Raw genomic sequence first — 17387 nt, forward strand, 5'->3', positions numbered from 1 at the left:
TAGTTACTTGAGATATTTTAAAGAGCATTTATCCAACTGTTTTATGATAAGCTAACAGATAGGTTCCTAGCACTTATTGGCTTATTGGAAAAATAGCTTAAAACCACCCCAAGACTAAAAACTAATTATAGCCTAAAACCATGTTTGTACCTATGTGAAGCATACTTAAAATAAGGAATCCAATCGGTTTTGTATTTATTGAGATCTTAAGCTTCAAACAAAAATCCTTACTACAAAAAAGATTTTTGACGATTGTACTATAGTTTCTTGTATTTTTGTTTAAAAGTTTAGAAAATGGAAAATGATAAAGAAAAGGATAATGAGGCATTTCCGCTTAGATTCTCACTTTTCCATGGAGTACCACCATTTCTAAGGTTAGTTAAATAACAAGGATGACATCATACGCTTGTGGAAGCGATGTAGAAAAAATCATAAATTGACAAAAAAGTGAGGTACGGAGCACATACATAGTGGTAATGAAATAGAAAAGGGTATAATAAATGATAAAAAAAGTATGAAACCTTTAAATGTAAATATATCTGAATTTATTGACCGGCCGACAGATAAACCGACTAATTGTGTTATATACTAGATGTTTATGGACTTTTTGAATACTCATTATCGTTGTTCAACCAGTTAATATATAGAAAAAGACCATATTTTTCAGGGATAAGGGATAGGAAACCTGGCCATAAATTAGGTCTCGGCCTGGTTTTGAAAGGGATCATGCAACTTTTACCATTTGCCTAATTTAATGACCTTACTGGCGGACGGCTCATATTGGCTACCGCTCTAAACCAATAGTGTTCTGTGATTTGGGCTTGTTTTGTATCAACCAATCACCAATTGGCGGAAGTTTTAGAAGCAGACAATTCTAGAAAAAATAATGATTTCGTCTGCTACGAAAAAATAAATATAAATGGTGTTAGATCACATTAGTTTAATTATTAAATCTGCTTAGAGTTAAACATTAAAAAAGGGCCATATAGAAAAAACAAAAATAACGGGATTATTTTTTTGGAAAGAAGGTAGCTACGAATCTTCATTTGGTAGTTTATAAATTAGATGTTGTATTTTGAATTTTAAAAATTTAGTATGGAATTGATACAACACCTTCACCCTAATTTTTGTACAATACAACACAGTACAGATATATCATTACATTATAGTATCCAAAGAACTTGATAGAATGTTACCCAAGTGCATATTTATTTATTTATTTTGAATTTTAATTAGCAATGAAATTTTCAAATAAAATTTTTACTCATTAATAAAAATGCAAATAATACAAACTAAAATCTGTCTGAGGGAAACCCAACGATAGCTTTCTTACAGTTTAAATTACCAAAGTAAAAGATAAAAAAATTTTGGGAGAGAAAAAACTTCATTTTAACATAAGCCATTAATATATTGGTTTATAAAAAGTTATGTTTTTTACTTTAAACTAGCTACCTGAATTTGATTCTATACTTTATCTACACACACACACACAGCTTTTTCATTAGCGTTTAGGACGAACCACTGCGTCATCCCAAAACTGGTTTATTAGGCCTAGGCTTGAAATAGGCCTGAAATAATACTTTCCTACGTTTCCCATCCCTTATCCCTGATATTTTTACAAATGAAGTGCGTTCAAATATAGCGCGTAGCGCCATAAAATTTTGTAATTTTAGTTTCAAAGTTTTTTCAAAAGCAGTAGAAAATATTTTAAAAAGAGGGTTGAGTAAATTAAATACTTTTTAAAGATGAAACTTGTCTGGTTAGGTATCATACCCAATATACATTTTGAAGCCCTTCTGACCTATATTAACTTCTATCTTTTTTTGTTTTAATTAATATTCAAAAATATTTTGTTTTAGAATTATAGAACATGGAAAAGAATACAAACCATCAATGCCAGAGGTATAATGCATGTCTTTATCTACAAATTATTCTAAATCTGTCATCTAAATAGCGGAATTTCTTTCAACTGTAATTTACTATTAAAGATCCTTGAATAGCAGAAATTATTTCAAATAAGTTTGAACTAAAATCAATTAGGAATTTATTTAAATCTTTTTTGTATAATCTGACAATTCATTTCAATAGCCTAAAACCATCCCATTTTTTTCTTTCAACTGCCTCTTTTTGAAGGCAAAGATTATCATCATTACATATAATCTGGTTCGATTATCGAAAATGATTTAAAAAGAACACCAAGAACATTAATTTTTAGGACATATGTAGCACTTAATTTTTAATTTTGTTTTCAAAAATCCTTTTAAAATACTGCTAGAATCCGGAATCCGAATCCGGAATCCGCCAAAAATAAGAATCCGGAATCCGCAATGAATCTGCCATTTTTTACGGATTCTTTTAAGAATCCGGAATCCAAATCCGGTTAAAAAATTTGACGGATTGCCATCACTAATTTAAATATGATTTCTCTTTCAATACTCAGCCAACCTCTAGCGGTATCAATTCAAACCACATTCTCGTAGGAACTGACTTTGTTTACTATGCTGGCACCCAGTGGAATTTCTCCAATTATAGTCAAGACAATAAAAGCTGCTGGATTTAATGTTGTACAGGTAGATAAAAAGACTGAGAAAATAATGCTTAAGTCAATCTGTTCTTCTTTCTACTTAATTTTAGTTTTTCTTTCATTAGTTTATGAGTTTTAAGTTTGAAACTTAAATAGTAAATAGACATATTTGACTTATATATCAATACAAACTGTTGTAATAACTGTATTTAATGCATAAGGTATTAAAAAGATACAAAAAATAGAAAATTGACAAGCCTCTTAATGATAATTTTTAGATTTTCAGAATTTTGTTTTATTCCTTTTAAATTTAAAAAGTACATATTCCTTTTTTTGAATACTGTGTTAAATTCTGGCATTTATGTATCACAAAATGATCATACAAATACATATAAAATAATTAAAATAAAAAAGCTATATACATTTATCCATAAAATTATTGTTTATACAATTACAACTCAGATAACACACAAATAGGAATATTTAAAAAAAAATCACATTAAGAAAACTATATATAGCAAAAACTGTTTTCTATTATTAGTTTTATATTTTTATTGTAAAGAGCTACTTTTTTATACAGGGTGTAAAAAATTAATTATTCAAAAGGAGAGTTTTATTCACTTTACTTTCATCTAAAATGACTAATGGTCTGTAACACTACTCTGTTATCAAACTCTTTTGATGTTTGCTCATATTTTGAGGTAAAGATTAGCCTTTTATTTGTTGAAAATTGAATATAAAAAAGTAAACATTTTTTTAGGCAAACTAAATCAATTTACTTTAATTTAATCTTTTATTTTCTTGATGTATAATTTGAAACTTTATGGGTATAAAAAAAACTTATGAAGATTGGACAGCTGTCTTTTTTCAACAAATAACTTACTAAATTTAATTTTCACCCTGTAAATATTTTTTTATTTTAACCAAATTTAGGAACCATTGCTGTGTATAGTTTTCTATCAATTAAGAATATAAAATATTTTACATTTTTCAGATTAAAGGTAAAATAAGACTTAAAGACAATATTTGTGACTGTTAATACAAATCTTTCATTATATATTAGGCATTAGGCATGTTTTTTTTTATAAGCATCTGGCTTATGTACTGTTTTGGCTTTGGAAATATTCTACAGTCTAAAAATAGCTTTAAAAATTAAACCAATGCTTGAATTTGGAAACACAAATTAAAATCTGTCAATGTTTAAAGGAAGTCTGCAAGAAACACACTGCAATTGCTGAAAGACTGTCACGAGTAGACACAATACCCCCAAATTTGAATCCTTCAGCTTCAATAACAAAAAAGTTATAGGCATTTCAAAATGACACTTTACATATAGGAAAGTCTTCAAATTTGGGATCTAGGGTTCTACTTGTGGGAGTCTTTCAGCAGTTAAAGCGGTGTATTTCCTGCAGGCTTCCTTTAATTCTAAACTCAGCAATAGCATTGATGTTAAGGAAGAGGCAAAGCACTAAAATATTATGATCAAATGAATTAATAATCTATATTTTAAGCTTATTTGTAGCTCAGGTGTGAGTTTACACAGTTTATGAGGACAAAGAAATATTAGTTCTAGCATAAATTGGTATTGTAAACTTTTATTAATTTTTTACTTCTTAAATACCTATAGACATTTGAAAATGATTTACTGACAACAAAAATTTCTAAAAGACAATTAAATTTTAACATACTTGTCAGCAGCTCATTTTCACGTAACCAAATAAAAAAAATATTATTTAAAAACATCTTTCATGGTTCATAGTCATCTATTAATAATATATTGTTAATCTATCAGATTCTTAAAGATAAGGACTGTTTTGAATACTTTTAGATTTAAAAACATCAATATCTACTCATGCTTTTTAATAACTGCTAATTAGGAAAGGTAAAAAAGTCTCAACAAAATTAACCATAATTAAGTAATTAAATTCCTTTTGTATGTACTTTGACCAAATGTAGTTTTTTGATACCTATACCAGTACAATTAGCTAAAAAATTGCATGTTTTTTTGCTGTAGACAATGTAGGTAGTATACAGTTATTTATCTTAAAAGCAAATTATTTTTTAATAAAACAAATCCTTAAAATAATTAGCAGTTTTAATAAAAGCATGTGTAGAAAATTTTCTCATAATCATTGGTTTTCTTTTTTTTTCTCCAAATTTCTAGAAGAGTGCTAACTATGATGTCCGCCTTCTTCAGGGCCCATTAAGGAACAATGAGGAGAGCCAGGTGGGAGCTGTCTGGGACTGTCTTCCTGTCACGGAGAAGACCAAGGATGAAATTAATTTCCACAGGCTTAATTATCAGGTAATCTACAGCAGGGTTGAAGGGATAGCAATAGCAAAGTCAATCTTACTTTTGTTTCTAGTGTTTGAAAATTCTAAAATGAGAAGATAATAATCCTTATATAAAAGTAACAAAATGTCTGTCTGTCTGTACTGAAGGATCTCGCTCACCGCTGGACTGATATGGTTCTCCTATACAATGTAGCTCCTCATTGGTTCTGGAAAGGCTCATGACTATTTTGGGGAAGGGTACCAGCTACCTTCCAAACAATCACCCCTAAAAATGAATTTTAAAAAAATTTAAAAACGGATTAAGAGGCCTTTATAGGAGTAGCCGCCAGTAACTAAGAAAGTATTTAAATCAAATTAGCTCTTCAATTATTAAGAGATTAGGTTCTGTCTTTCCAGTATAGTTTTTTTTAGTTTTAAATTTATATTATGCAGCTGACAACCATTTCAATATTTAAAAAAGTATATGTATATTAAATTGGTGATATATACTCATGAAAATGTTTTTGAATTTTTAAAAAAGATTTAGGTAAGGTTTATTTATTTTTAGTCTAAAATCAACCAGTTTCCCGGGCTCTTTATCATTGGCAGAAAAGATCAACTCTGGATTTCCTACAGCAAAATGGTTCAGCAGGTAAATATTAAATCTGTAACATGTAATTCTGCCCCACATGGCGGGGACCCTGTCCAGATTTTATATTGGGTCAATGAAATAAACTAATATAAACACACCCAAGTCCCTAAAAAATAACAGAAAGCAATTTGCTAGCAGACGAAAAGGGCCTCCACCATCTATACAATATACATCTATACTTTAACCCTTTCCCTTATTATACTAGCGGCTACGCTCCTAGAGGCCCATAGGGACAAGTAAAATTGTTTCTTTTCAATCTTTTTTTAAATCAGCTTTTGTTAGTTTTTAGCTAATTGCAAAAATGTCCGCGGGGAGGCTTTTTTTTATCTTTGTCGATTTATCTGGGGAGTGTGGTGGTACCCTCCCCTCAAATAGTTATAAACCTTCCTAGGACCTATGAGAAGCTACTATGTTAAGGAGATGCAATTGGTTCAGCGGTTAGCGAGATCCTTTGGTAGAAACAGACAAACATCTTGTTGCTTTATTATAAGGATTTTTACATAAAACTTTTTGGCCAAGTGGGAAGCTAGTATACAATAGCCTATAAACGAAATTGATAAATTGGGGGAAACGTGAATTTCTCGGCTCCTAATAAAGATAGACAGCGGAAATCTTTAGGGAATATTCCTATGTCATATGCCCATCTAATCTATACATTGTTTAGTCCATCTGGCTGTTATTTGGGGTGCTAGATCGATTTCTAAATATTAAAGTTTTCGTAATTTTCTCAATTCCTTTTCAAGATAAAGGGCTGAAATTTTCAGGGATTAATTGATTTTACATTCTACATATTTCCATCAAATTTCATTATGATTTGTCCATTAACTACGGTGCTAGATCGATTCCTAGATTTTTTATTTTTCGTGATTTTAAAGGTTTCGATACTTCACTATTTTATCAAGTTTAATGTTTATTGTATGGCACTGCTCTCTAGTAAATTTTTTCCCGATTCATAATTTTTGAGCTTCGCTACTTATGGATGTTGTCATCCTTGTTTTAAATCCCTATTTTTATATCTGTTATGTTGCATGTTCATAGCAACCTGCTTTAATTCTGATTGTGTGTGCAGTCAATTTTCTTTGCCGTTCCTTTTTGACCTCAACTGTCCTTGTAAATTTCTAGACAAGAAAAAAAAACATAAGACTATTTTTGCCATCAGAAAATAAATCCAGAAAAAGCCTGTTTGAATAACTTGGATCAATAGTTAACTAGCCATGCTAAAATTTTCAATTTTGTGTCTACTATCAGGATCCTAAGGGATAAGACAATAAACTATAAATTGATTTACATCGCAAATGATGATAAACAAAAATTCCCCTTCTATAGATCAAATTACTGTTTTAAAAGTTTGGACACTTATAGTTTGAAACCAACCAATCAAAATTAGATAGAAGTACATACTAAAAGTTTTTATCAAAGAATAAGATAATTTAAACAAAAAATTATGTACCAATGTAATTTACAGTACAATGTCTCCTTCCTTCCTTATCTACTATAGGCAACACACAATTTTTTTTTTGTGCAACATAAGTCATAATATTGATTATATATCAGCCATTACCACTTTCAGCGAATGAAAGATATTTAACAATAAAAGGATTGTAATTTGTCACAACTTTTTATATGCTTCACTTTTTAAAAAAATAACTGAAAATGTATGGGAACTTAAGACTAAGACATAAAATCGATCGACTTTTTTGATAAAGTATATTTTAGCTGAAAATGCTGCGATGCTAATGTAAGCAAATGTCCTTGTCCTCTGTTTAAATAAACTATTTAACTCTTGGTCAAAACTAAATGCATTTTACACTGTTTATTTTTCTATTCTATGCTTTAAGTTGCTTTAAATATTACTCTAGCAGCTTCGCCCCTAGAGGCCTTCAGGGGCACGTGAGGTAATTGGCTTAAATTAGAAACCTTCACTTTATGTTAAGTTATTTTCAAAAAGAGAAAGTAAAAAATGATGGGAGAAACTAAATTTTTTTTTTTTTGGGGGGGGGGGTTGGGTTGTACCCCTTCCAAAAATATCTAAAAACCTTAAAATGACCTATGAGAAGCTACACTGTAAAGGAGAACCGTATCGGTTCAGTAAATAGCGAGATCTTTAGCTACAGACAAAACAACTTACTACTCTATATTATAGGATTAAACTTTTACTTAAACCTTGCTCTTTGATTATTGGGTTTAGATTAATTTCACATAATAATCCTTTGTTTATTAAATGGATTAAAATATCCTTTAGCTTTAAAAAAGAAGATGAGAGGAATTTCCATTATGGCTTCGAAATCGATCAATATCCGCTAAATTTAAACCGGTTCTCAACCATACTGAAAAATAATGTATATAAAATATAATATTAAAATAAAATCATACATTAAAACCATTTGTTATGCCCGGCCTTCTGGCCCTTCGGGACTAGCAAAACTGGTTTTAATCTTTTTAATATTTTTTTCATTTTGATATCTGCGGAAAGCTTTAATAATACGTTGCGATAAATAAATATTATTTATTTGAGTGGCTAATATCGAAGTAAGTAAAATTCTATACATTTTTCTGACTTTTTTCTCATGATTCTATATAAATGGACATTATTTGTTTTTACCATTAATATTGTGTCACTTTTCAGTAAGTGTACAAAGGGGGGCAGGATTTCAACAGCGATCTCGTAATTTAAGCATCTAATAAGAAAAATATCATACAAAGAATATGTTTCAAATTCTAGTTAAGAGTTATATCGAAAACATTAAAACTGTAGGGAAGATTTAAAGATTTTTATTTGAAATTTTTCGAGAAGTTTTTTTTTACTAATTTAAGCATTTAAACCGTATTTAAAAGTAACTGAATGTGTGTTTTTTTTTATCAAAATAATCTGCTTATTTTCTTTAGATCTTTGTATCAGTTATGAGTCCCGTAAAGATTTTGAACTATACCCCAACCACCTTAAAAATTAAATTATCCATTTTCCTAATTTTAAAAATCAAAATTGAAAACGGTAGGTCGGTTTACCTTGTCTCCTATCTAAAAGTCTTAAGATCGTATCTGCTATCATATCTTCGGAAGCAAGGACGTTTAAGAGGAGGGGAATAAAAAAAATTTGCACGCCATTTTACCCCCCCCCCCAAAAAAAAAAAAATCCCCCCACTCTTAAAAAAATGTGACCCCCCCCCCTAAAAATAAAAAGCTTGGACTCCCCTGAGCGGAAGAAACCATTTTTAACGTCCTTAGCTATTGCGCAAAACTCGAACCTCTCCGATGAAGAGCGAATGCGCTACGTGTCAATCTACGGTCGCAAATCAAAATGTATTAGGTACTTGGATTACGAAATACCTAAATAATTTCTCCCTATACATATTTATCTAAAGAATTACATAATTTTCTGCATCACGACTTTGTCGTGACCTTTTCTTAAAACAAAAAAACAAGGACAATAATGTTTATAATTGCATAGCTTTTCGGAAAATAAAAATTTAAATTGTCCTATTTGTAACCATGGCAAACTTAAACACTCAAAAAGAAATAAGTTTCGTTATTGAAAAGGTAGCACAAATAATCCTTATATGAATTAGAAATTTGATGTTTGTCTGTGTGTGTGTGTTTAGCTATTCGCTATTTGGAAGAGTATAACTGCCCTTCAAAGAAAAGTAGCTACTTTAAAAATTTCATATTTTCCTTTTACAACTTTGATTATGAGTAGAGGGTCGGCTCCCCCCCCCTCACTCAAGTGCCACTAGATGCTTCGTGTGGCCTAGCTGCTAGTTATATATACTCAATAAATATTAGATGCAAGGGGGGGGGGGGAGTTGAAAATGGTTGACTACTGTAAACATATGAGTGATATAAAAATTTTGGGAACAGCCTAATTATAGAGATGCTTCACTTGTAAAATCACATGACAACAATTTACTCTTGTTTCTACAAAAGTATTTTGACTTCCTACTTTACTATGATAATGGATGTAGAATATACGTGGATATTATGACAAGGGGAAAATTGTAGTCACTTTAGGTTGCTAACTCGTTCAACCAGTAGGGGGGGGGGGGGGGGGTAAAGGATATTGATGGGGGTATTCGTTGTTTTAGCCAGCTGGGAATATCACTTCATAAGAGTACATGAAAATCTGGTGCAACATCCAAGTAATAATATATCCATTTCCATGACGTATGTATCTATCTAGGTGTATGTGTGACAATCCATTTATCTGTTTCACTTTATAGCATACTAGCAGCTTCGCCCCTAGCCTCTAGGGGCTTTGCCCCAAGAGGTTTAATCAAACCAATTAGTCGTATTTTAGATTTAAAAGAAAAGTTGAAATTTTTTTTTGGGGGGGGGGGGATTTTTCATTTTTTTGGAGGTTGGGGGTGTCCCAACCCCCAAGAAAATAGATTAAAACCATACCAGGACCAGTAAGTATATTCTCTGAAGAGTAGAGCACAATCGGCTCAGTTTTTACTGAGATCTTAAGCTTCAGATAGACATCGTACTACTTTGTATTATAGATATGCTATTTCTCTTTTTCCATCAAATTATTTATCTATCTAACTTTTTCCTATATTTATCTATCTAGCTGAATATATATCTATCTATTTATCCAACTAACTATCTATCTGTTTATAGTTTGCTCTATTTGTCTTTTAATAGCTATAATTTGCATCGCCCTATGCCTCTAAGAGAGAGTTGCAAAACTATTATAGCCCACCCTAAGACATATATGAAGATTCTCTGAAAAGTACAATTAATTATGGGCAGTATTTTCATGTATCTTTTGCTTTATACAATAAACATACTACTTTTATTGGATATATATCTGCCTATTTATATATCCATTCATAAATTCAAATCTCCATCAATCTCTTTATCCATCTTTTCTTATGTATATCTATCTATCTATTTATTCGAATATTTTTATCTATCTATATGAAAATCTATTATCTATATATGTATTTAGTTTGGTAACGAGCACTTTAACTTCCTTCCCCTCACTTATCTTCTACCCAAGGATAGAGATCTATTAATCAGGTAGGTGTTGCATTACAGACCCTTTAATTGCAGTAGTAGTTGTAAAAACAAGGATGACAACATCCATAAAAGCGAAGCCCTGAAACGGTAGGACAAACGGACATTAACACTTGTATAGTGTCAGAACTGAATAATCAGAATATAAATGTATAAGAGTCGATGCAAAATTGTAAGTAAATTTGTTGAAAAACTGCTTGATACAGAATGATGTTTATGGACATACTTACATTTTTAGGACTTAATTATAGAGTTGCTTCGCTTATAATATTGTACTTTGTTGTCCCAGGAATCAGTATACAAAAAATCAGATCAATCGGATAATTAGATCATATAAAAGTTTGTTGTTAAAAAAGTAAAAAAAATCAACATGTTTAAAATGGACGTACGGACATTTTGGTAATGATTATAGAGTTGCTACGCTTTCTAAATCGTATCTAACTACTGCAGGAATCACCATGCAAAGTTTGAAATCGATAGGACAATTCTAACATGCCTAAATTAACGAAAAAAGCTATCCGTGACGGACGGACGTACGGAGTGACGGACGGACGGACCGACCCTAATTATAGAAAAGCTTCGCTTTTAAAAAGAAAGAAAAATCTGAATTTTTAAAACAGACACTCGGAGTCGGACTTTCTGAAAACGAATACAGAGTTGCTACGCTTCCTAAAACGTACCTAACCTTTACTGACGGACAGGTAGACTCTAATTATAGAAAAGCTTCGCTTTTAAAAACAGAAAACATTTTAATTGTATGTCAATGAAATATTTATGGGTTCAATATACTAGTTGTTGGTTGAAATACTAAAACTATGGTACTTTGCAATGTAGAGCTTATATTACCCCTTTTTAGTGATATGGAGAGAAAACCCCGCGTATGGATTATGAAACCCCCTAACTGGTTTTGCGGAATCGGAATCACCCTAATTTCTTCTAAAGGTAAGCTTGGAGCTGGAGAAGCGTAGTTTCTCAACAACTTTAGCCGGTTTAGTTGTCCGTTTCTTTTTAAAGCCTCCTCATATGCAGGAATAAGGTATAACCAACAAGGGAAATAAATATAAAATAATATTTGGGGGGCAAATGGAGAGGTCGTCAATTTTACGATGTGTTGCCCCCCAACAACAGCTGAAAAACACGTAGAGGTTTCGTGATTTCTTTCCGAAATAATTTCGTTATTGGTATAAGATGCCTCATATGCATACTTTTATAAAAAAAAAATTTCTTAAACTTCTACTTAGCAGCTTCGCTCCTACAGGTGAACGATTGTTTCCACTCTATTTGTTTAAATTTAAAATATAAATGCAATCATCCTTGAAAATACACCCCTTCCCCCCCCCCCCCCCAACCCCACCATTAGGTATATTTCCTGGGTAGCAAAACCATGTCGGTTCAGCGGTTACCGAAATCTTAATCTTAAAATAGACAGACATATACCCTCTTACTTTTGTATTATAATTGATTTAATGTTTGTTATTATAGCATGCTACTAGAAAATGATACTACAGCTGTTTTTTTTATTTTGTTTAAATTATGCAATACTATATTTAAATTCTCAAATACTGCATTTAAACTGTCCACTGTAAATATTCTAAATATTTTCAATTTTCTCCTTTTTTTGTGAATTGGGCCTCTCTCCAAGGGCATCCAAGCTTTTTCATTTTTTTTTTTGGGGGGGGGGGTTAATCTTTATATCGTATAGGCAAGGACGTCCAAGCCTTAATTTTTTTTTTTTTGGGGGGGGGGTTGAAATTCAAAATTTTTAATTTTGGGGGTGCCCCTAGTTCATTTGAGGGGTGGGGTGGGGGGTAATCACCTCTTTTCCTCCCATTAAACGTCCTTGCCCCTCTCCCTTCTTCCTCTCAATAAAGCCCATTACAGTATATTAATGTATTAATAGGACACTGGCTTTAATCATCAAATAGAGGGGACAATGGGCTGTTTATTACACTAGTCCCTAAGTTTTATAATAACCTTTGATTGTTGGCTTAACAACTATGGGGACTTTAGTGAATTTTGATTGGTTGATTCATTAAATTGAGTGTTCAAACGTTTCAACCACTAATTTTTATCTACAGAAGGGGTAATTTTGTGTTTCATTATTGAGGATATACATCAATTTATTTTATTGAATCTAGTTGAGTTGTATTCTTAATTTTTCATGGATGTTTTCATTCTCGTTTTTTTTCTCTCCTCTTTTTCGAATTCTCACTCCAACTTGCTAAAAATTTGGGAATCCTAAAACTATGATCGAAGATATTTTTTATCATGTTTATACAGCACAAAAGAGATATTTTTTCATATAATTTTATACTTAAGGTAAAAAAATAAAAATAAACAATTTAGATAGAAGAGTGGCTTCATCTTTAGTTTTATATCAATACCACGATTTTTTAAGCCTAAATTTACAATCAGAGCTATCCATTATGGATAGACTTACCAACTAAAAAAGTAAAATCAACACTTTTGTAATATCATTTTCAGTGTGCCTAGCAAACCGATTAATATCTGGTGGATTAAGACCGGTTTTCAGCCATACTGAAAAATCATAATTTCCATCGTATTACAGACAATATTCCACGAATATTAGAATTTAAATCATAATATTGATATCAGTTTTGTCGGCTTTCGGCCTCTCGAGGGTAACAAATTACAAAACTGGTTTTGATCTTATATTTTTTCATTTTAATATCTGCGAAAAGCTGTATATAATACGATGCAATAAATAACTATTACAATATCTAAATTATAAATTTTACTGTATTACATAATTAATTACTTGATTATTGAACTACAGTTTGATTGAAGTAATTAATTCAAAAATGTGTTCTTTAAGTACAGATGTTATACATGTTTCTTTTCGACCCAAGTTTATTTCAATGTGTAATGTGTATGTTAAGTACACATTTACTCTACAAATAACAGAGTTGCGTTTTTAATTCGAGTCAAATTCTCTTTCTATATAGTTGACTGTCGTAATCTGCGCTTTGTTGAAACATTTTTCCAGAGAAGTATTTTTATATTATTCAAATAAGATTCATACCTTTCATGTTCAAATGACGGGGTTTCAAATATTTCTCGTAAGATTCAATAGAAAAAGAAACAGAGTTAGAAGGATGGAAAAGTAGTTTTGAAAAATATTGGAAAAATGTACTTATTTAGATTTTTAGTTGACAACTTAATGAAAAAAACATTAAGCGGCACTCAACTTTATTATCGACATTTTAATTGATTGATTTAAATCAGATGATACTATTCTTTTAAACCCCAACTCAAGACCAGATATATTGCGAGTTTGATGTGTATGTGAATATAAAATTATGCTTGGTTGAGTAAAAAACTGCTATTAACAAAACATATAAAAAATATAACTTTTCTTGTTAATAACCAAGATATTCAAAGCATCTTTTAGTGAATTTTATATTAAATATTTTTTTCTTCAAAATGTCTTGAAAATTGTTTTTAATTTAATAGGCAATTTAAAGGTCTAAATGCTATTTTTCGGCTATAAATAAGTCTTAATTTATTTGTTTTTTTTTTCAAGGATATTTTTCCTTAGTTATACAAAAATGTTTAACGTTGCAAGAGAAGCTTTTCTAAAAAGTCGTTGTTTTAATTGATATGTCTAAAAAATATAATTCATCTATTAAGTAATTAGGGTATGTTTGTTAAAAAAAGCATCAAGATTTTTTTTTAATGCTTATTAAAAGCCAAATATTATCATTTTATGCATATAAAGTAGTAAGGTTTTTTTTCTAAAGCTTAATATTTTGAGTTATCCCTTTTGGAAAGGTTCACATAGGTCTTGGGATAGATTTTGGCATTTTTCTGCCCCCTTTTTACCCCTTTTAATTCAGAGTCCCTAGATGTTAGTTTTATTGCAACACCTAGCTTTAATAAAAACTTAGATTGAGGGAGTTTTTCAATCAACCTAATGTTGAATTTTGCTAAGGTATTTAACTCATTTATTTTTTTCAGAGGAGATTCCCGAGAAAAAGAATGTTATATGCGTTCAGGTGACAATTTGAAAATTTATTGGAGAGAAGCTACACTTCAATTGACCTTTTTTTGCGATTGTGAAACCGTTGTCTTATTTTTAAAATTTTTTCTGTTGAGCAACCTAAATTGGGAGGAGCAAGTCTATCCCAACTTTTAATATTAGTTTAAAAAGAATAAAAATATTATTTTTTGGCGCGGTGAAGGTAATTTTTTAATAAAAGAAGCCGAAAAGAATCTTCACTGTGAAGGAGAACCATATAGGTTAAGCGGTTAGCAAGAATCTTGGGTAGACAGACTCATCCTCTCGCCTTTATATAAAGAAAACAGGTGTTTAAAAATACAAATAAATATTAAACCATACTGATAGTATGTTAGGTGCGCGATATAAATAGTTAGAATAGGGGAATGTCTTGGCCCAGAAACAGGCGCAGCTCAATACCATGCACATTTAGGACTTCTCAGACAGAGGTAGTGCAATCAATGGTCTGGTTGTCTGTTGGATGCTACTTAATTTAATATCCAAAAGATTTTAGAAATAAAGTACAATGTTCTTTTTCTTAACCTTATAATGTTCTCTTGAACACAATTTATAAAAATTAGTATATTTTTAATATTTTATTTTCTTCAGGAGTACATTGATAGACCACTTCTAATCAAAGGTAAACATTTTTGATTATTTTTTAAGTTTAGCAACTGTAAAATGTCAATACCATATATTAATTGAATGTTCAGGTAGATAGGTCTATGTTGCTTGCGTCACCATAGGAATGCTAAAAATTTTCTTAATTATAAATAATCATTAATCATGTCCGACTGTTTTAGAGATTTTAATGGATACATAAAAATATACATCTAGGCTTAAGGGATTTTTGTTTAATTTCAAGATTCGTAAACATAATACTAGCGAAGCATTTTTTTTTATAATTTTTTGCAAGCAAAGCTTTCTTCTAGAAACTGCTCTTAAGTACCAAAAAGGGGGTGGATGAGGGGAATCGTTATTTCATTCAGCTACAAGTTTCACTTCTTTAGAGTACATTAAAATCTGATGTAAAATCCAAGTAATAACAGATCCACGAAAATCAAAGATGCAAAGAAAATCTATCAAATACTTTGCTAAGTTCAAACTGCAACAAATTTAAAAATTGAAATTGCAAAAAACACCTACAGAGTTGCATTTTCTACTTATGAAAATGATCAGGGTTAAGGGGATTGCTTTTCAACAAAATATTATATATTGTCGATTGGGGGGAGGGGGGTGATTAGTTAATGTTAATGAGTTGCGCCTGTCTAAGGGCCAAAACATTCTCCCCTACTCTAACTACCAATGTCATAGCAGCAGTAATTACCATTTATAACTTCTCTAGTATTACTTAATGTGGACCTATCTCAAACCCATCACATCTCTCAGATAGCAAGCGGTTAGGTTCAGTAATGTTAAGATGGGTCCCTTAGTGTTAGACATTAATGCAAGTCTTTAATCAATAAAATAAGCTGATATTGTAAACCCATTTAATTTTCTAAATTTTATTTACTGAAATGATAGATCACCAAATTAAAGGGTAAGCAAAAAATGAATACATTTTTAAAATTCAAATTGCGAGGCTTGTGTTAATAGTAGACAAATGTTACGCATACTGTTAGAACCGCTATGAAGTCTGTTTTTTTTTTAAATATAAGAACGATTCCTCTACTACATATAGTTAGGGAGCTACGTGTTAAAATGTCCCAACTGACTTAAAACTTGACTTGCAAGTAAAATATCGGACATTTTACCACCTAGCTCCTAGATTATTTGTTGCACAGGAACCGTTCTGATATTTCCAAAAATATGGTTCAAAGCGGTTCTAACGGTATGCGTAACATTTTTCTACTATTAACACAAGCCGCGCAATTTGAAATTTAAAAATGTACGCAGCTCTTTTTGCACATCCTATTCTCTAATATTTAGTAATATACTCGCAAGTCAAGTTTTACGTCAGTTGGGACATTTTAACGTATAGCTCCTTACCCGATGCGTAGTATACAAGTCCTTTTTATATTTCCAAAGAATACCTAGACTTTATAGCGGTTCTAACGGTATTTAAAAATGTACGCATTTTTTTGCTCACCCTTTAATTAAGAACAGGTTCAGACATCCATTTCTGTAATTTATTCCAATGGGTCCAATGAACCAGTCTGATATTCCTGGTTTTTATTTGTACATTCCACGATTAAACTATGACTATATTCCATAAAAATGATATTGCAAATTTGATCCAAATAAAAAATAAAATTGTAACGCAATACATTGTTAAAATATTTGATGCGTTAAATAATAGAAGAAATAACAGCAAGATGCACATTTTTGAAACTGAGTTTTAATAGATTTATATGTCAAAATAAACACAAGTTTTTTAGAGAGTAAAGCTTTTTTATAATAATAATCTGTTGTAGTATATGCATACAAATAGCCTGGAACCAGCCTAAGACTTTATTAAGAAAATAAAATAGCCCAAAACCACGACATACATGAAGCTTCCCTAAAAATGAAGAACTCAGTCAGTTTAGTAGTTATCGAAATCTTAAGCTACAGACAAAAAAAAACCTAACTACTTTATATTATAGGATAGTTTATTCTACTTGTACTTATCCTCAAACCCCCCCCCCTCCCCACCCCTCTAAAGATCATATCCCCATTCATATTTCCACCCTAACCCCCCCCCCCTCGTCAAAACTGATGAGTATGCTTTACACAACCCCCCCGACAAACAACCTGTGCTTTTTTAGCTTCACTTTTATGGATGCTTTCATACTTGAGTTTTCAAAATCAAAATAAACATAATTTGCAAAGTTTAAAATAGATATTTGTTTGATATTAATATGATTTTAAATATCTGTTACCAGCCTAATTCTATCTCAGGTCATATTACAGGTCAGCTGAATTTG

General features: G+C 30.9%; 1 protein-coding gene across 2 annotated transcripts in view; it reads left to right on the top strand.

The window, feature by feature from the left end:
- The first annotated feature begins 247 nt into the window (after nt 1–247).
- Nucleotides 248–17387, top strand: part of LOC145325799 (tubulin monoglutamylase TTLL4-like) — a 60081-nt gene continuing 42941 nt past the window's right edge. The window contains exons 1-9 of one of the 2 annotated variants that reach the window (XM_080168759.1): nt 248–374; nt 1860–1902; nt 2481–2570; nt 4689–4829; nt 5367–5450; nt 10396–10466; nt 11320–11405; nt 14442–14479; nt 15091–15121. In XM_080168759.1, coding sequence (XP_080024885.1) covers nt 295–374; nt 1860–1902; nt 2481–2570; nt 4689–4829; nt 5367–5450; nt 10396–10466; nt 11320–11405; nt 14442–14479; nt 15091–15121 — 664 coding nt within the window. In that variant the 5' untranslated portion in view covers nt 248–294. The remainder of the gene's footprint in view (nt 375–1859; nt 1903–2480; nt 2571–4688; nt 4830–5366; nt 5451–10395; nt 10467–11319; nt 11406–14441; nt 14480–15090; nt 15122–17387) is intronic. The other variant, XM_080168760.1, reaches the window with a different exon arrangement.

Source organism: Acartia tonsa, chromosome 8, assembly GCF_053477335.1.
Source record: "Acartia tonsa isolate MP-2025a chromosome 8, ASM5347733v1, whole genome shotgun sequence".
Lineage (NCBI taxonomy): Eukaryota > Metazoa > Arthropoda > Copepoda > Calanoida > Acartiidae > Acartia > Acartia tonsa.